Consider the following 21,103-nt stretch of genomic DNA (forward strand, 5'->3'; position numbering starts at 1 on the left):
GAAAAATGTAGACGCGAAGCTTGGAGGATACAACTAAACGGAGTAGCCATTAACAGGCTTTCCCCTCTGTCGAAAATAGGCGGCCAACGGTCATACACAATGTATGGACTGACGTTTATCTGACATGGCTATTTTTACGTTACGCATACATTTGACGTTCCCCTCCCCCGCAAAAATCGGCAGACTGTTTTGTACAGAAAATTACAGATATGGCGTCTCCGTTTGATTATATCCTCCAAGACGCGAAGGGTTATCGTCCCATAGAAAATTTGAATTTTGCGCCTTCTTTTACTGACAAGATTTGGTTGACCAGCTATAATAATAATTTGTGAGTACACGCGATCTCTTTCTTGATGTCTGTTTCTCGCTCTCACTTATGGGTGCGGCAGACCAAGGTGGCGATGCGGTGCGGTAGTGTGTTAGGGCTTTAAAAGCACCGTTAATTTTTTTCTTGTCTCGCCTCAGTGATCATTGAAAACCTAATTTTCGTATTTGTCTCTCTATCGCTCTGACTCAAATGATAGAGAGGCACAACTTAATTTCTACCTTCGACGTTCGCGGTAAACCCTCAAAGATCTGTCATTGTGATACTGTCTCATATGGTTTCATACTGTCTTCATCTTTGGGTTTATTGATGTGCTTAGAGGTTATAATTGTTTTGTTGTGAATATAGAACTTAATGGCAAAATATAACTTTAAGCTAAAGAAATGACACAAACTAATGGAGCTAAAGTCGTACCACTACTCGAGGATTCTGTTGAGTGTTTATTCTTTTCGGCAAATTCAGCAGATAATTTTAATTGGGATGCGTTGTGTTTGCAGTTAAACACTGCGATACAAGACTTATCTCACAATTATATTTGGCACAGGGATGAATTTAGAGTTCATAAACCGATAGATTTTCCTACTAAAGAGGGTAACTAGTAATAATTATGCTTGTGAATCGATAATATAAATCATTGTGCTTGGTAGTACAGTATCAGCCTCTTATATGTGTAACAAATTATTTAATTTTGTATTGCTTTCAGATATACCTGAACACCTTGCTAGCATCACATGTTTCGGTGATAACATTGAAGATGAGTGGTTCATTGTTTACCTGGTACTAGAACTAAGTAAAAAGTTCAAGAATATAATAGTACAAGTTCGAGATGATGATGGTGAATTCTTGCTTATTGAAGCTGCAGATTACTTACCTTCATGGGCAAATCCGGATAGTACAGATAATAGAGTAAGTTTTTATTACTATTATTGTAGTTCACAACTCCCCATGGTTTTTTTAATGATATTTTTAAACTTTGTCTAAAAAAAACACTGTTTTCTATACTCAATTGCTGTGAAGGATCTTACGTATATGAAATCTACAAATTTGGGTTTGTCTTTGACATCTCTAAAAACTGGTCAGATTTTATTTTTAAACTAGTTAAGTACTTAAAAGCCCTACTGAATATTGAGTTGTTGGTCAAATTTGACTTGTAAACATAAACGCCTGTGAAATTAATTTAAATCTATCATAAACTAAACTATGCATATTTAATACTGATAATGTTTGTTTCAGGTATTTATTTATCAAGGCCATATTCACGTAATACCTCCTAATCTTCAAAGAGAGGCAGAGTTAAAATTAAAAGATGCCCTACAGATGATTGCTTGTGCATCCGATAAAACAGTGGCTTCTAATGCAATTCAACTTTCAATTTTAACAAGAATTGGAAATTACCCTGAGAAAATCTATGAGTTATTTCACAGAACTGTGGTCAAGCTACCAGTGGATGTTGCTGCATTAATTTCTCTTAAACCTGCTCTCATAGCCCCACTTGTAAATGCGATCTGCAATCATGATGTCCTAGATGCAAAGGCTTGTAAGAGCATTGAATATAATGATTGTGTTATTATTGGTATTAAATTTACCAAGTGTTTATATGCCATGCTAATGCATGCTAAGCCACTGAAAAATAATAACTTTAAAGAAATGAATGACAAGAAATTCGTTATAGGTCACAAACTGACTGCAGGTTATCAACTTCTGATGAACAAAACCAATTTAGACATATTTGCATCAAAACCATTTAAAAACTTTATGAGCAAATTGAATGCTAGTGGATATTTTAAAAATAACATTGAAGGCTCAAAAGACTACAATGAGCTATTAAAAAATGCTAAAGAATTTTATTCTGTTATGGAATGCCCTATAAATTCACAAGTGGCAAATGAAATGTCTAATTTGAAATTATCTACGGAGTTTGCTCAAACTAGAGAAGCACTGCTACAAAAAAAATCTACTGGAGAAGAATTTAAAGTAGATGATGAAGATTGGCTTAAGATTAATCCAGATCAGTTAAATGAATTAATTAACTCAAGATATGGTAAAAGAACTAAATTTAATGATACATTGACTGCTAATAATATAACATCAGAATTGTCATCTTTCCTCATGAAAACATCATATTTTGAAGGTATTGAGACTACTAAAGATGAATCAATTGGAAATGTTGAATTTGATCCAGATGACTTTGTCAATTCCGTTCAAAAGATGTTAGATGTGATTGCTATTGGTAAAGAGGCTTCTGATAGTGATGAGGATAATTTAAGTAGTGGAGATGATATGGAGCAAGATGACGAATTAGAAGTCGTCAAACAAGAAGGATTGCAAGATAACAAGACAATATTGCAAAATATCATTCAAAGTATGAAAGAAGAAGGATTATCTGGACCTTCCAGTAATTTAATGAAATCTGTTGGGTTTCAAAAAACAGATTTATTGGACTCTGATGATGATGAGTAATAAAAGTGAAATTAAACTATATGCATGTTTTAATTGAATTTTGATACTAACATGTTACTTAATAGCCTCCCTGACATATCAATATTCAGGTCAATAAACTACTAGATGGAGATGGACTATCTATAATTCTATATGAAGTACCAAGGAATCTCAATCTTAAAAAATCTACAAATATTTGTTTGACTCATAATGCTTAACATTTTAAATGGCAACTTGGACCTAAATTTTAGTACCCCTTTTTGAATGAAGCGTCAGCGGAGGTCTCCGTTTTGACTCGGGGCAATCTGCTTTCGTATGTCAGGATGTTCTCGTCCACTGTCCACAGGTCGCAATTTTCAACCGATTCTCGTGAAATTTTGTGATCGGATAATATATATTTTTTTGTAATGAATGATGTCTCGATGTGGCATTATAGTAATGTAGACGTAAACATAATAACATGTTTTTTTTGTAGCATATTATACAATGCATATACAGGATGTTTACAAGAAAAAATAATATTAATAATAAAAGCAGTGAATGAATTTGACACACATTTGTTTGAACAAAATATAACAATGTTCTATAAAGTACAACACTTCACTTACTGACTATAACATTATTTTAGGCGTTTTAGGATCACTATTAGGTATTTATTAAATGTCGTTATACCCGTGGATGAAAATGACCCAAAATGCGTGTGTACGTCGGAAGCCACTTTGCTTTTACAGGGAACAGAATTTGATCTCTAATATTTTTTTTTACTGAATGCTATTTAAAAAAGAAATACCTACATTTCTACCTAAGCAAATACCAAGGATGACACAAATTATTATTTTTAGGTTTAGTAGGATAATTCGCCAGTAACTGGCCACCCTAAATCAAAAATGATTCTATTCACCTATAAACAGAATTCATTTTAGTATAAGCAGCCTTCAATAACTAGCCATCTTATACTAAATTGAATTCTGTTTATAGGTAAATAGAATCATTTTTAGTTTAGGGTGGCCAGTTACTAGCGAATTACCCTATATTGTCTGGAAACTATTATATGTAAGTAAAGAATAAGCAACATTAATATTCTTCCATTAAGTAAACATTTACTTAAAATTTAACAATGGAAAGCAAAACTACACTATATTGTGAATGTGAAGATATATTAAAATACAAAGTAAAACCCAAAATGTATCATTATAAACATTACTTTTATTGCCACAGCCCAGTGTACAATTACAATATAACACCCCACACCTTTTCACAAAAAATATTGCCTTACAAACTAAAATCAGTGATTATAAAAGCTTCAAAAAATATAAATATCTCAGTATATTAGAGCATTATATGCGTTACAAGGAGTATACAGCTGCTATACCACTCGTAGGTGGCATACAAAGCTTACTTTTCAAGTGTTCAATAAAATAATTATTCATATAAACTTCTTTTTTAGATAGTTGAATAGTAATATCGATAAAAACTCGTTTTAAGAAAAAGTTTCCTTTACTCACAAGTACATACAGTCGGCATCATATAGATAGTGACTGGCGGCCAAACTGGCCAAATATATTGCAACACATCGTTATTTTTATAGTAAAAAAGATGTGTTATTATTATTAGTACATTACGATACAATTGCGAAAAGTAGGAAATTCGCAAAGAGTAGCGATAAATAAAAAAAGCGGCCAAGTGCGAGTCGGATTCGCCCATGAAGGGTTCCGTATTTAGGCGATTTATGACGTATTAAAAAAAACTACTTGCTAGATCTCGTTCAAACCAATTTTCGGTGGAAGTTTACATGGTAATGTACATCATATATTTTTTTTAGTTTTATCATTCTCTTATTTTAGAAGTTAGGGGGGGGGGGACACACATTTTACCACTTTGGAAGTGTCTCTCGCGCAAACTATTCAGTTTAGAAAAAAATGATATTAGGAACCTCAATATCATTTTTGAAGACCTATCCATAGATACCCCACACGTATGGGTTTGATGAAAAAAAAAATTTTGAGTTTCAGTTCGAAGTATGGGGAACCCCAAAAATTAATTGTTTTTTTTCTATTTTTGTGTGAAAATCTTAATGCGGTTCACAGAATACATCTACTTATCAAGTTTCAACAGTATAGTTCTTATAGTTTCGGAGAAAAGTGGCTGTGACATACGGACGGACAGACAGACGGACAGACAGACAGACATGACGAATCTATAAGGATTCCGTTTTTTGCCATTTGGCTACGGAACCCTAAAAACGTCCGAAAAGAGTGTTTTAAATCGACACGAGTTGCGAATTACGCGAGTATCGTACAACGTTTCGTTATCAGTAGGTACATGGGTAACTGCCCTTTAAATTTTCAACATAGGCACGTAAAGTGCTAATTACCACCTAATTACCGCACTAGTGCGGTAAAGTAAATAGCACCCTATGTACTTTAACAAATTGGTCTACCGTACCTATTACCTACCCGTTAGATTTAAATTACAGATGGGCATGAGCGCCTCCCGCCACCACGATGGTCTCGCCGGTGACATAGCTCGCATCGTTCGACGCTAAAAACGCCACGGCCGCAGCTATTTCCGATGGCTTTCCGAATCTTTGCATCGGCACAATTGATAAGCTTTGCTCCTTAGCTGCTTCTGAGCTGGTAATCTGCAATGATTAAATAAATAAAAAATAGAATATGGGCGCAAATGTTTGATACCTACTAGGGTGGCTGCTATAGTTATTGGCCACTCTTAACAACTTCTTCTTTTGGCTTGTTTCTTTCTGATTTGTTAGGAAAGGTCAATTACTATGTAGTGGCAAATAAGTTATTGCCAATAACTATAGCAGTCACCCTATTACAACACACTTTAACACAGGCTAAGATAATCAATCACTCATTAAACATCAGTGTTTTATTAAAATGTGTATTCTGGGGACAGGTGGTTTATACTTACAGCTGAAGCAAATTTTGTAGCAACGATGCCTGGTGCGACACAGTTAACTCTTATGTTGTCAGTCACGACTTCATTTGCGATAGCCTTGGTCAATCCCAACAATGTTGTCTTACTCACGCTGTATGGACCTAAAGGCTGAAATTAAACATAATTTTTATTATAGTAGTTTACGTGACTGTTAAATAATGAAAGGCATTTAAATACGAGGTTGGGTTTATGAAACGACCCGACAGGCGAGTTTCATAATAACAACACACAAGTGTTTTTATGCCTAATTACCTATGTACAATGGTTAGTCCACAACTCCACACACATATGTAGGTACTATGATGTGTTCAGGAACCGAACGCACGTTCCATTTCGAATGAAACGACATCTCAACGATAATACAATTGAGGTCAAATCAAATTGGTTTATTTTTTTTTAATTCAGAATTTGTATGTAATTGTTAACTAACGAAACAGCTACATGTTTAATGCCGGTCGAAACTTGCTGTTTTTGAAGGTTTCATAGAGGGTTTATGATATATGTGTAGACTGTAGATAGATAAACGTCTTTAAGACGAAACAGGATGTGAGCCCGATCTCAATTTTGAGGTGAATATCACCGGCCGACCGGGTCAAAATACAATACTTACAGACATAGGTTGATAGCCAGCTATAGATGAAATAAATACGATGCTGCCTCCCCCTCGCTTAACAAGATTCGGGTAGGCTTCCTTGGCCAGCAACCAAGAGCTTTTCACATTGATTTCAAATATTTTGTCCCAAACATTTTCATCTGTCTGAAACAAAACAAATTGGGAATATTAGGTCTTTACCTATACTTAGTATCTTTATACTAACTGCTACTACTGTTATGCACAAGAACGGTAAATGGTAGCACTTGTTTTGGCAATGTACAGTCAGCAGCAATAGTTGCTAAGCAGGCGAGGTGCTCAAAATTATCTTGACGCGACTTTATTGTCAAGAGAAAAAGTGCGCGTCATCATTTAGAAGGGGCTATTCATAAATTACGTAATTTCAAATTGGGGGAGCGGTCTGGACATCGGATGATGGTAGCATGACGTAGGAGGAAACGGGGTCATTCGAAGCATGATTTTTGGATGATTTTAGGGGGGGGATATAAAATCGATGACGTAATTTATGAACAGCCCCGTTGTCATAAATAGCAGTAAAAAGTAAGTTTTCATAAACTCTGACCATGCGAACTTTGCACAAACTTAACAGTAAGAATCCATACCTATATACAGGGTGGCCCATTTAGATCGGTCAGTATGGGAAAATCTGAATCTAAAAGACATAAGACGATCTCTTCTTGGGAACCATGTCCTCGATTTTAGTAACAAGAAAAACTGCATTCATACAATTTAAAAAAAATGTGTACTCAGCTCGGGAATAGAACCCGGACATTTTGAAAAATAAAAATAAATAAATAAATTAAAGGATATGAAAACAATGCATTTTATTCATTTCAGACATGTTTCATTTAAGACCTATACAATCGATATCTAAATAGAAATAGTGTTAGTATTTCTATTTAGATATCGATTGTATAGGTCTTAAATGAAACATGATGTCTGAAATGAATAAAATGCATTGTTTTCATATCCTTTAATTTATTTTTTTAGTAAGTTTTCGAAATTACCACCATGTTTTTTCAAAACATTTTACATACATTTTTTTTAAATGTGTGAATGCAGTTTTTCTTGTTACTAAAATAGATGACATGGTTCCTAAGAAGAGATCGTCGTATGTCTTATAGTTTCAGATTTTTCCATACTGACCGATCTAAATGGGCCACCCTGTATATCCCTATATTCATCCTATATTATAACTATTATAAGCTCTACACTGGATAACTTGAGGCATGAAAATTTAGCGTGGTCTGCCTCTATGCACGTAGCTATAAGTAATGCAAAAATGGTAGATAGCTCCATCAACAACAATGTTTTTTAATTAACACTATGAGATTAGGTAAATGTTAACTATGTGAGTTAGTTGCTTACCTCCAAAACTGGTGACACTCCTGGATTAACTGCAGCATTTGAGACTAATATATCAAGGCCCCCAAATTTGTCATTGGCCTGGAAATAAAAAAAATTAAAAAATTAACTAATCCTGCTGAAGGGAGGTAGAAAGGTTTATATTACTGGATGGAGTTGCAAATTGATTACTAGTTAGGCTTCTTTGTTATAATATATTATCGCCCTGCTAATACATGAAGATCCAAATACAGAAATAGTGTTGGATTGGACCTCGGGAAACCTGATGATCACTAAACCAAAATGGCCAAGTAGGGGATATCCAGCAAACCGAAATATAGACATCCTAAATTTACTTGGTGCAATTGCAGAGAGTAAGAGATGGGTGTGTGGTGGATGGGGCAGGAGGTTGCAACTGCCCAGGACTAGTAAGTCAAAGAACCTGTTCAATGCATTCAAACCCTACAACCCAGTGGATGGTAACAAGATGAGTAGAAGAAAATTCTTATAGTAGTACTGGAAGGTACCAATGAAGTTCTACATTACTGAGTCTCTGTTGTAGTTACAAGTTGAAATACCTATTAAAAAAGTATATTTAGCAATTTATAATCTAAAGTTACTCCTGTAAAATATAACTTACAATATCAAACAGTTTCTTCCTCTGTTCAGCATTCCCAACATGGCATGCTACACCCTCCACGGTAATTCCTTCTTTGCGAAGTTCATTAACTGCTTTCTGGACATTGTTCTCTTTTCTACTGCATATTACCACTGATGCACCTTCATTTCCAAGCCTCTTCGCAATGGCATATCCTATACTATAACAGAAACAATAGTACAATAGTAGTGTTTTAATTAATTAAATAAAACATCTTTTTTTTTCTAGTTAATTGTATTAAAAATATTACCTAGGGGCAGTGACTTACCCATCAGTTGATGCTGTGACTATAGCAACTTTGCCCTTCAGTCGATTATTCAATTCAGCACTAACACTGTAAAGCTTTACTGAGGTGAAGCTTTTACCTCCCATTGATAATATTCCCAGGGAACGAATCATTTGAATAGGTATCCCTAAGTACCTTTAGTGGTCGTTAAATTAAGTAAGATAGATGTGTGGTGTGACTGAGTACCCAGTAAGTAAAACAGCTTTTTAATCAAAAGGAAATAATATATCTGGTTTAATTTACTTGATAAGAATGTCATACATTTTATGATAAAAGGTAGCAAACAACAAGTGTTTTGCGTTCAAAGTTCAGTTGACATTTTGAAGTTTTTTTTTTGTTTTTTACTTCTTTCCAAGTGTCAGTGTCAAGTTACTAAAGGACCCTCTACACATTCGCAAGTAGAGTCTGTGCGGAAAGAGAAGAGTCGTGAAATGTATTGGGCCCCATACATTCCACGACTCTTCTCTTTCCGCACAGACTCATGCATAATTTTTGAGTCCGTGCCCGTGCCGTGCATGCATATGGCGAAACTGGTGCGGGTAACTCCATCTTCCATCTATGCTCAAGACAAGGTCACTGAATCCACACATTAATTTATTTATTGCTTTAATTATTGTCCATCTAATATCCATATACTTGGTCAACCAGATCTTGACAGTAGAAAAAGGCGGCAAATTTGAAAAATGTAGGCGCGAAGGGATATCGTCCCATAGAAAATTTGAATTTCGCGCCTTTTTTTACTAACAAGATTTGGTTGACCAGCTATACCTGCGCACATGTGAAGGACATACGCCATGTGCAAAACTTTCAACATAAACACAAAGAATACGGAAAAGTTCCTAAACGTGAACTTTATGTCAAAGTGTCAATTCTTGGCGTCGAACATGCGTCGAACCATCGTCGAACGAACGAACTTGTGAAGAAAATGTTTTTGGTTTTATTAAGCCTAAAATATCGTAATTTAACACAATAAACTATATTAGTGACATTTAATGAGTTCCTTTCGTAGTGAGGTTTAAAATGAAAGTGTATTATAGTCGTAATGGCTATTTTTTGTCGCAGATTTTATTACAAGTATGGAAAGTGCTTATTGATAACAATTTTGATAGCGTTTTTTGCTCAAATACTCATCGCTATTAAATATTTTCCTTCTGCTAATGACAACTTACTGTACAATGCACACAAATCTTCTGCCAAGCAAGAGTTGGGAGACGTTTCGGCTCGAAAAATTGGTCCGGGTTTCGACGATGACGAAGATTTCCCGGCGAAAGCCAAGGCTCAAAATAAACCTGTCGCTCATTTGCGGGTAGAAGAACTAGATTTTAAACCAATATGCGAGATAAGAAGTCGAGAAGCGATATCTGCTATTCACAGGGCCAAGACACAATCTTGTAAGGAACAGATAGTCAATAAAACTTGCTTGATTCAGGGTGGCAGTTTTTACCCTAGATCATTACCAAATAATTGCCAAGGCAAAGGAATGACTTATGGAAAACATTTAGGTTGTTATCAAGATGAGAAAAAGCTAAGATTACTTTCTAGTTTTTATGGGAATTATGCTAACACTAATTCTAGGGTGGCTTGTTTGGATATCTGTGTACAAGCAGGATTTCCTTATGCCGGAGTTCAATATGCGTAAGTAATTTTATAGCAACTATTATTTCTTGTCTGTATGCCTGTTTCAGAATAAACTGCCTAGAAACACATAATTTAAATTATTGTAGCTAAATCACATTCCAGTTACTTCCATTTTAATAATTAGATCCACAAACAACATAATTAGTTAAGCAATGATTCAAAGTTAAAAAAAATCTAGAAGTTTAAAAGACATTTTTTTTATTGCAGTTCAGAGTGTTTTTGCGGAGAGAATGTTCCTTCTGCGTCAGCCAAGACTTCTGATGCTGCCTGTGACATGAAATGTCCTGCTGACTCTTCTAGTACGTGTGGTGGCTATTTTACAATGAATGTGTTTGAGACAGGACTTGCAAGTAAGTGTCTAAAAAAATCAATGGTGTGATGATACGTTTGATATTTTATAAGCCCTCAGCAACAGAAGGTCAGCAATATATTCTTACAGTAAATCCTTGCTCAAGGGCAAAGGTTGTTTAACCCTCTTGCCTTGAAACCCTTGCAGTGCTCAAAATTCCACTTTTTGAACCTTGCTATGCTTGTGATTCAATTTTGGAATCTTTCCCTTGCTCAGCTATCAATATTAGCATGAGGAGTTAAACAACAACTTTGTAAAACAAATAACTATTGCTAACATTTGCTTGGAACACTTTTCAGAATTCAATTCAGTTACTCCAGCAGTTTCGAGCAGCAATGAGCCAGTCAGAATTATATTTCTTTTGACATTAAATGGACGCGCGTTGCGACAAGTTCACAGACTAATCAACACTCTCTATAGAACAAGTCACTATTTCTACATACATATTGATGCGGTAAGTAATTGGCTTGTTAACATTTGAATACATTTTTCTTAGGGAGAAGCTCAGTTCATCACACTATCATTGATATAGTTAATATGTTTAACTATGGCATAATATGTGCCTGTTGCAATAAGCTCCAATATCTTGAAGGCAAAGATTCCCCTAGTTGTTTGTTGATAATTAAAGAGATGCAACACGATTTTTTGTGCAATTCCATAATCAAGTTATTTATAAGATTTGTAACGTGTAATTGCTGTCTGTGTACTCCTTGTTTGTTAGAAAGAGAGGTAAACAGAGATTACCAGATACAGACCTTTATATGTAAAACGCGACCCATACATGCTAGTGCCGGCAACCGTCGCATCGTTAATTCATTTGTTTCTTACATGTTCTATTTGATAAGGATGATAAAATTAAATAATTGCTTGTTTCAGCGCCAAGATTACTTGTTCCGGAAACTGTTAGCACTTGAAAAACAATTCTCAAATATTAGATTGGCCAGAAACAGATTTTCCACCATTTGGGGTGGAGCATCTTTGCTTACTATGCTTTTAACGTCTATGAAAGATATTATAAATTTAGGTTGGCAATGGGACTTTGTAATTAATTTAAGTGAGAGTGATTTCCCAATCAAATCTTTGGAAAACATGGAAAGCTTCCTAGCTGCTAACAAGGGTCTCAATTTTGTCAAATCTCATGGAAGAGAGGTACAAAGATTTATTAAGAAACAAGGACTGGATAAGACATTCATTGAATGTGAAACTCACATGTGGCGTGTAGGTGAAAGGAAATTACCTAGAGGAATAATCATAGATGGTGGAAGTGATTGGATAGCATTGTCACCTGAATTCGTCTCTTACATAATAGGTGAACAAGATGAATTGCTGGCCGGATTGGAAATCGTTTTTCAGCACACTCTTCTCCCAGCTGAATCATTCTTCCACACTGTGTTAAGAAATTCTCATTTTTGCAATACTTATGTTGACAATAACTTGCATGTGACCAATTGGAAAAGGAAATTAGGCTGTAAATGTCAATACAAACATGTGGTCGATTGGTGTGGATGCTCTCCTAATGACTTCAAGACTGAAGACTGGCCAAGAATTCAGAACACTCAAGATAGACAGTTATTTTTTGCAAGGAAATTTGAGCCTATTATTAATCAGGAAATTATTACCAGAGTTGAAAGTTTTATTGGATTAAATGACCATCACCTTATACAGAATTTGGAAGCGTATTGGCAGAGCATTTACAACACAGATGATCTAACAGCTAGCACTGACGACACCCTATTGACGCACGCAGAAAGCGTAATTCGTCAGAATGCAAAAATTCTATTTGATAAGGGGTGCTCGTTACATACCGATGAGATTATTGAAATAAACACGTATAACTTTGCAGATGTATATAAAGGAAATTTGATATTACATAAAGCATTTACGGAAAATGGAGAAAGCGTGTTGATGGAGACTTGGTATAAGCCACAAAAACATTTAGAATTAAACTTTGAAAGTAGTTATGTAGACAACGTTAAGATATTTAAAGTAAGCTCACAGTATGACCAAAAGGAAATGATTTTTAGAAATTTAGGTTCTATACTGGGTCCTCTATCTGAACCAAATTTATTGTATCGGTTTGCACCTCACTTTGAAAAGCAGTTTGAAAATTTAACTGTTCTCTGGATGGATCCCGCGGGGTTAATAGCGGATATTAATTACATCCACCTAGAAGAAAATAATCTTACCAATTTTATCAAACCCAGCCTCAAGGTGCCACTGTTGCCTGGAGTTTGGAAAGTTGGTCTTTTTGAAAGTAAGTCAAATTTAATAGCATTAACTAAATTCCTTATTACACCATTACAGTATTTCTCGGGAAAAGAACTGTCTCACCAAGAAGCAAATATAATACACAGTGGGTCACAGAGTGCTTACAGAAACTTTTCCCACATAAAGCCTATTAACTTTTTGCCTGGGCCTGACGACAGTTTATTGTTACAAAAAATTTCTTCTTCCAATACTAAAAGAATACAGCAGGATTTGAGAGAGTGGATAGATGGATTAACTTCAGACTTTTACAATGTTTTAGGTTCATGTGTAGCATCAACTAGTAATAGTCCTGACAAAAAGTTTATTTGTGGTAAGCATTCATTTGAATACTGCGAATCTTCAGAATGGAGCTCCTTGTCGCCAGATCCTAAAGGGTCTATAGGTAAATTAAACGTTAAGACTGGTCGCCTGGAAAGGGTATGACGAATAAATACTTAATCAGACCAGATTGATAGATAAATGAGTGAACATATGACGAAAGTATTATGAGTTGTGACGGTATAAATTGGTTATGGTTGTTAGTAAAAATATTTGTTTTAATATGTTTTTACAGTCAGTAGTTATATTGTAATTTAAACATGAGGCGGGTCAGAGTCAGAGACACTCAGAAAGGAAGAGCTTTGCTCGTTCTACCTACCTACCTTCTACATTCTGGTCAAGTGGACTAGTAAAACGCAATGTTAGAAGTGACGACAGAGCTTGTAGAGTTAAATCAAGCTAACTCTGCAGCGAATTTAATAGCCCAGATAGCGTGGAAGTGTTATCACAAACGTCAAAATGTCTACGAAATTATGACATTAAAAATGACACTTCCACGCTTTGTGCTATCAAATTCTGCTGCAGAGTTAGCTTGGTCTAACTCTAGACGATATTCTCCATATTTACCTCAATTATAGGAGGTAAATTCCATTATAGTTTATTTATATAAAAAAAATCTTGGTGATTAGAGTAATTTGAGCAGCGTACACTAAGGCCGCTCCTATACGCTTGCATTTGTTTAACATACACGCCGCACGCCCCGCCCCGCTGCACGCCCAACTCGAGCGTCCACTCAGGCCTTACACTTATACCTAGTATCACTAGTATCGAACATTGTTTTATTCATTTATGATGATCTGATTTATAACGCCACTTTAACTTACAGACTACCTACTAAACTGCCTATTACTGAGAAATAATTATTGGGAAAATTTCGTGCCGTCAAAATATTATTTTTGCTGTAGGTATAGATGGCGCTGAACTTTATCATTGACGCCGCCATAAATGTTGTAGTGATCGAGCAGCAGCCAAAGTTAAAAAGGTAATTTGACGACACGAATTCTTCTTACTTATAGAATTAGTCAGTTCAGTGATATATTCTGTAACGTATTTTCATATTGGTCATTTCGTTAGGTTGTAAAGTTGTATATAAAAGGTACATTTAGTCCCCACAATTGTTATTTGTAAGCACTTCTATCCATCCTATCTGCCATTACTATTAAACATAGGAAACTCAAATACTCACCTAGTTATTTTTTTTATTAGTTACATAGTCATTTATGAGACATTACAGCAAAAGGGACCATAAAGGCAAAACAGTTAATAAATGAATCATTATATAATAATATACACGCATAATCGTAACAAACATTGGAATACCTACCCTCCATATAAGGGATGTTGCGGATGCCGATTTTTTGACATCCGCGGATGCGGATGCGGATTTTTAAAGGCTCACATCCGCGGATGCGGATGTCAAGATAGGTACATAAAAAACGTCAAATATTACATTTTAGGAATTTTTATTTCAAAAAACCGGCCAAGTGCGAGTCGGACTCGCGTTCCAAGGGTTCCGTACATTAAGTCCTACTCACGCTTGACTGCTCATTTCTAATAGGTTTTTTTGGCTAATGACTAAATTACCTAGCAGTCTAGCAATTACGCCGATGCTAAGACGTTCCAGTTACCGACCTGTTCCACATCCGCATCCGCATTAAACTCCGCATCGACTTTATGGTTGTTCCGCGGTTGCGGATGCGGATGCAGATATTCGCAACATCCCTGCTCCATATTATCGCGCAATAAATTCCATATTCATGGCTGTTAGGGCCCATACCATACGCATGTGCTTTAGCCTCCGCGGCGGCAGCGCGCTGCAAGGCGGCCCGCAACTTTTTACATTCAACCGATAGACCGATACGCGTTTAACCACCAACTGACTAGCTAGTAGGTATGGAATGGCAGCGCGGCTCGCTGCCGCTGTTGCAACGGCAAGTGTAAGTGTACGTACGTGGCCGTATGCGTGGCGGGGCAGATAATGTCGATCTGTGTATGGGCTATATGTTTCTGTAATAACAATAATGAACAAATGAGCTGCTTAATTAGGTATCGCCATAAGATCAAATCGCAATGTATTTTGATGGGTTTATTCAGCTTAGATATTAATTATATCGTTACTCTAAAGTCTCAAAGCATTCAGATCAAGCACCTAAAATGACCTAAATAGTCCAAAGTGGACGACTTTTTTATCTAGTCGGACGCACTAAGGGATAAGGTATATTCGGGTAATTACGATAATGCACTTTAGTTTTAATATTCTGCAATATGTTTATGCAACTATTAAGTAAGTTTATTTATATGTAACCTATTTCTGTTAAATAATTTGTACCTGGTTCCCCGCGATACAGGCAAAGCTAGTGCGGAGACCCCGTATACTTGAAAACAAATACTTTTTTACTTTACTATTTCTGAAAAGAAATTAATAATATAGAATCATTGGTGCTTTTCGGAATTACCCGAATACACCTTAAATGTGCGTGCTATAATTACCCTATGACAATATGTAAAATGGGGTAGCATTTTTGTCCTAATATTACCCACTATAAGTAAGTAAATCGTTTCCTATTATATTAAATAATTAAATTAAGGAATGAATTAAGAAATTAACGAAAATGTTTATTTATTGTGACTGCTATAATAGTTATTGGCCATTCCTAATAATAAGGTCTCTATTGGCTTGTTTCTTTCTAATTGGGGGGGGGGGGCAATAACTATAGCAGTCACCCCTATTTGTGTATAACTGATCTATAATTTCAAATCTATTTCGATGTCATTAGACTTTGTTATTCTTGTTTGCATACATTTTGCGTTATGGGGTAGTCGGGGTAACAACCAGGCGGTCTAACACGAGTTGCGTTCTCGCGCGCGACTCCATACATCTGGCGCGACCGCAACTCATGCTAGACCGCCAGATTGTGATGGAATACTTATACAAGATGTTTTTTGTCTCCATACACATCCATTTCACAAATAGCAAACTGTTCGGGGGACTTACCAAGAATACCGAAATTCGATCGTCTTTCTCCATCTCTATCTATCAAGTATTATTTCTATCAAGATACCTACACTCAAAATCGAATTTAAACTGTCGTGAGACATACTAACAATTAAATAATCTACCACCACCACGTTCGTTGGTTTGTGTATTTGCCTCTATCGTGTGAATAAGAGCTATGGAGATAACGGTCGAATTTCTATTTTCACTGCAGTTGCCTCGCAGGTCAACCAAAAATAGCTAAGTGAATTTTCGGCATTGCAAAAATAAGCCTTGTAATCCTTATCATTAATTTATGGGCTGGGTATGTTAATGTTTAATAAAACCAATATTATTTTATCAGTTTGTCTATTATTTTAAATTGTCAAGCATTCAATATTAATTAAACATTTTTCATTTGAATTAACTGCTGTGTCGCCAATCGGATGATTCCGTAAAAATCCTCATGAATATGGGCTCTCCAAAATTTACACCTGCCCCAAACGATAGCTGGAAAGTTTGGCGAAGATATACCTTGAAATATTCTGGCTATACTACGTCCATTGAAGCTACAATCTCTATATGAAGCGATTAAAGCTCTTACGTCACTTATCACTCTTTCTGTGTCTATAGGACGTTCTTGGCATTCAATACCACTGGCAAAGTGCTCCTCCCTTTGGAAATAATTACGTATTGTCGACTTAAGCTCGTTAGATTTCGCGACAAGATTATCTTGCGATAATTCCTTGCTTGCCACAGAGTTGCTGCCCAGCTTACTAAATGCCGCATGGCTTTCTTCTAACTGATATAACATAGCTTTTTCCTGGATCATGACTAAGTTGTGAAGATCGTCCAGCATGCAGTCGAGTTCAGCTGGTGTGAGGTCACCTGGCGCCTTGATCTTAAAGCCGAGGGTATGAAATTCTATCTTCAGTTGTGATCGTCGAGATGTCGCGCCGTCTGTTACCCACTCTAAATTTTTCAAATGATATTTTGTCATGCCACTTTCCCAACCTATGGCAGCAGCTACCTCAATAACATCAAATTCCAAAACATTAATTTTTGATATATCTTTTTGCTTTTTTGACTCCATCAAAACAGCCATTGCGAGGGCAGGACAAGTCTTTGCAGCTTCAATAATCTTTTGCGGTCCTCCATAAGACGACATTTTGCACATTGTGTAAGCATTATTCAGAACTTTGATATATTTCTTTGGATGCAGCTCTATGTAACATAGTAAGGTTGCAATATTTTCAGAAGGCAAGTCTAATTCTTCCACTGTGACATCAATTGGAATGCCAACCTCATGTCCTTTACATCTTTGTATAGAATTAGCAGATTTCGATGTTGATTCATCACTGCGTTTGTTGCAGTCACAAGGGATAAACACTTTTTGAAGTAATTTTCTGACTGTTGATCTATCTATTGTGTTTGCGTGGATATGTTTTAGCAACTCATTCTTATCGCTGCTGCTACTGCTCATAAACACATGACAATAAGCAGGTTGTCCATCCCTTCCTGCTCTGCCGACTTCTTGCACATAAGATTCAAAACTGCTTGGCATATTATAATGAATGATGCATCTGATATCAGACTTGTTTATCCCCATGCCAAAAGCTACAGTAGCCACAATTATTCTTAATGTGCCATCCATGAACTGCTTTTGAATTTTCTTTCTCTGAGCTCCAGACATGCCAGCATGGTAAGCTTCAGATATGTAGGACATTCTCTTTCTTTTTTTGTTTTTTGCTTCCATACTAATCTTGCCAGGTTCTTGAAGGGATGATCTTAGCACAGCAGCCACTCTTTCACATTCATCTCTTCTTATACAATATACTATAATAGAATTAAAAGAACTTATACGTTCCGAAGTCAGGTACGAAACCAATGCCCTATCTTTATCTTTCTCAAATGATACTGATAAGTACAGGTTATCAGGAAGGGCGGGGTTAGTTATAACGCCAGTCAATCCATCAGGAATGTCAATATGACTAATCACACTTCTTATTGTTGATTGACTTGCAGTTGCAGTTAGGCCAAGGATGCATTTAACGTTTAGCTTTTCTCGTAGCACCCTACAAATCATTAAATAACTTGGTCTAAAGTTGTGGCTCCATTGTGAAACACAATGTGCTTCGTCAATGCACGCAAATGCAATGGGTGGCAATGATTTGAACAACCCTGCAAACCCATTCGATGAGTCCCCTGATATTAATGCTTCTGGTGATATTAGGAGAATATTTATCTCCCCATCTTTCAAACATTGTATAATTTTCTTGCGTTGTGTTGGTGGCTGATTAGTATGCAAGCATCCAGCTTTGAGGAAATCTGGCATACTTAACACTTGGTCCTCCATCAGAGAAACCAGCGGTGATATGACTAAAGTAATGCATTTGTAGTGCTGGCTGTAAATATATGCTGGGAGTTGATAGCAGAGTGATTTTCCTCCACCTGTTGACAATATTAACAATGTGGACATACCAGCTAGTATACGCTTAATTGCTTGTTCTTGTCCAGGTCGAAAAGATTTGTGACCAAACATAGCAAGTGCTTCATGTAAAGCAGTTGAAGTTTCCTCATTATTGGAGTATATTGGTTTTACTTCTCTTTCATCACTTGAGGGTGTGTTAGCAAGCATTTTCAGGAATGACTCCGGAATAGCACTGGCTTCATAAACAGATGTACTAAGTTGTTCTGGGAGAGATAATTTATTAGTTTCGTTATTAACAATGTTCTCTATATCTTCTAAAGAGGGAATACTATTTTCGTCATAGCTTTCTAATGGCAAAAGAGTTTCTCCTTTGTGAGCTGTGCAATATCTTGCCATATGGCCTGACTTACCACACTTGAAACATAACATCTTTCCTGCCTCTGGAAACTCCATGCCAGCATGAAGAGCTTTCTTGTCTTTATATTGCTGTTTCTTGTATTTAGAAAAATTTATACTTTTTTTGCCACGGACAAATACTTTTTTCTCTATGTTGATTCTTACAAAGTTATCATTTAGGGTGCCATTTTTTATTTTATTTTCTAATTTACCTGTAGCTTCAGTATCACTTTCAATATTGTCATATTTAACAGAATCTTCCACAGTTTTTAGTATGTCTGTGACATTAGAATGCCTTGGCTTTACATTTTCAATGCCAAATGGCATATACTCTGCAATGTCAGGAGGATGTTGTTCTTTAGTATCAGTATCTATATTTTTAGGCCCTTTTTTCACAACTCTCTTCTTTCTTTTATTTTTGGAGGGCTTTTCCGGACTTTGACTTTTATCAGGTTCTACTTTGCTAGTTTTTGCAAGATCATCCAGTGGTTGTGATCTGGTAATATTTATTGCCTCCTCTAGTTTCCTTTTTTTAAGGGCGGGCTTCAGTTTGGAAAAAGAGATATCTTCCCCTTCAGATTCACTATTTTCTACAACATCTTCACATTTATCTTCATCAGGCTCAGCCGCAATCACCTCTTCTGTTCTCGTCTTGCCAACTGGTGCAATAACCGGTACTGAAATATTTCCCAAGCCAAATGTTTTAGGATTTTCACCAGGTGTTGCGGTTGCCATATCATGTAATGACATTCCAGTTGCCCTTTCTAGCCATCCCTGATTAAATTTTCTAATAGATGGAGCTTTCTTAATATCTGGGGTGCTTGTGCCAAAGGTTCTGGGTAAATCATAATTACTCACAGAAAATTTCTGAGTGTCAATTTGTGTCAGTGTGGTGGACAAACTTTCAATCTTGTTCAACTCACTGTCATTCTCAATTTTGCTTTCAATCACAGACTGTGACTTATGCAATGATAATTTCCTAGGATTCCTCAAGGAAAACTGCTTATTCTGAAACAGTTTTTTTGAAAGCTTGTCTGTAAATGGGCTTAGCGTTTGAATGTTTTTCAAAGGCTCTTTTTTAAATGATGATACATTAGACAGTAATTCATTAAGTTGAGATCCACTAGGCAAGGTGGCAACTAGTTGTTCAGTAGGAGGACTTAAAGTTTCAAAGGCACTTTCAAAGTGTGATTGATCTGGAGATCCAAGAGGCTCATCATCAATACCGATAGACAATGAGTTTTCTAGTGCTGAACTTTTTAACTGAAAATATTTCTTGTAAGCATACTTTATCTTAGACGGAGCTTCTTTTATGTCAAATTTAGAAGGTGTTCGTGAGTGAGCGTTTTTAAATTCGTTCTCCCAATTTTTAACTATCAATTTGTATTTGATATAGGCTTTGTCTTTTTTTATTGATTCAATGATGTCCATTTTAGCTGCAATAATGTAAACTCTACTTCAGGAGCGAACTTTAGTGTACATTGGCTCTAAAGCCCATTTATGTAAAGGTTACAATTAAATAATTACATTAATAAATAACCTGTTGTCCAGTGTCCATGATTAGATATCAATATTTACTTCTGCGTAAACTTGTCAGGTTCATATTAAATTAATGTTGTCGTATAACACAAGGCACAGTTTTCAATTATACAGAGACATTGCGTATCACTCTATATCAAAATAAACATAAATCTGTTTTGCACAAATATTTCGCTATTTTTGGCGCGCAACAACGAGTATCTCAGAAAACGTCACTGTCAAGTCAACTGCAGCTGCACTGCACTGCCACAGACCAAAACTAAATAAAAAAATAGTTGACAAATCTATAAGCCCCCTCCACACTCGTGCGCAAAGCCGCGAACGCGAGTGGGAGTCGTTCGCAGATTTGTGAAATCGACTCCACACTCCCGTTCGAGACTTCGCGCACGAGTGTGGAGGGGGCTATACGAAATTCCCAGTGAACTTCCATATCTATAACTTGGCAGCTATTTATGCTATAAATAAAGGAAAACCGTAACACACTACCGCACCGCGACATTGGTGCCCAAACCCATAAGTGAGAGCGAGAATGAGATATCTCTTTCTGGTGGGCGCACCGTGACCTCG

At 36.2% G+C, this 21,103-nt stretch overlaps 4 protein-coding genes across 4 annotated transcripts; 2 read left to right on the forward strand and 2 right to left on the reverse strand.

Annotated features, from left to right (window-relative positions):
• Positions 1 to 640: 640 nt before the first annotated feature.
• Positions 641 to 2,810, forward strand: LOC134652442 (protein ecdysoneless homolog). The gene is made up of 3 exons (XM_063507630.1): positions 641 to 916; positions 1,029 to 1,231; positions 1,559 to 2,810. The coding sequence occupies exons 1-3, from the start codon at positions 709 to 711 to the stop codon at positions 2,783 to 2,785; spliced, it is 1,638 nt and encodes a 545-aa protein (XP_063363700.1). The 5' UTR covers positions 641 to 708; the 3' UTR covers positions 2,786 to 2,810.
• Positions 2,811 to 5,223: 2,413 nt separating this feature from the next.
• LOC134652193 (dehydrogenase/reductase SDR family member 4) lies at positions 5,224 to 8,939 on the reverse strand. The gene is made up of 6 exons (XM_063507359.1): positions 8,606 to 8,939; positions 8,320 to 8,497; positions 7,704 to 7,781; positions 6,333 to 6,479; positions 5,696 to 5,830; positions 5,224 to 5,405 (listed from the first exon to the last, which is right to left on the reverse strand). Exons 1-6 carry the CDS (start codon positions 8,734 to 8,736, stop codon positions 5,235 to 5,237), a joined length of 840 nt encoding a protein of 279 aa, XP_063363429.1. The 5' UTR covers positions 8,737 to 8,939; the 3' UTR covers positions 5,224 to 5,234.
• Positions 8,940 to 9,539: 600 nt separating this feature from the next.
• Positions 9,540 to 13,442, forward strand: LOC134652444 (xylosyltransferase oxt). Its single transcript, XM_063507631.1, has 4 exons — positions 9,540 to 10,258; positions 10,469 to 10,611; positions 10,910 to 11,064; positions 11,487 to 13,442. Exons 1-4 carry the CDS (start codon positions 9,666 to 9,668, stop codon positions 13,299 to 13,301), a joined length of 2,706 nt encoding a protein of 901 aa, XP_063363701.1. The 5' UTR covers positions 9,540 to 9,665; the 3' UTR covers positions 13,302 to 13,442.
• Positions 13,443 to 16,526: 3,084 nt separating this feature from the next.
• Positions 16,527 to 20,748, reverse strand: LOC134652445 (ATP-dependent DNA helicase Q4). Its single transcript, XM_063507632.1, has one exon. The coding sequence runs from the start codon at positions 20,426 to 20,428 to the stop codon at positions 16,574 to 16,576; it is 3,855 nt and encodes a 1,284-aa protein (XP_063363702.1). The 5' UTR covers positions 20,429 to 20,748; the 3' UTR covers positions 16,527 to 16,573.
• Between the last annotated feature and the right edge of the window lie 355 nt (positions 20,749 to 21,103).

The sequence above is a fragment of the Cydia amplana genome, chromosome 11 (genome assembly GCF_948474715.1).
Source record: "Cydia amplana chromosome 11, ilCydAmpl1.1, whole genome shotgun sequence".
NCBI lineage: Eukaryota > Metazoa > Arthropoda > Insecta > Lepidoptera > Tortricidae > Cydia > Cydia amplana.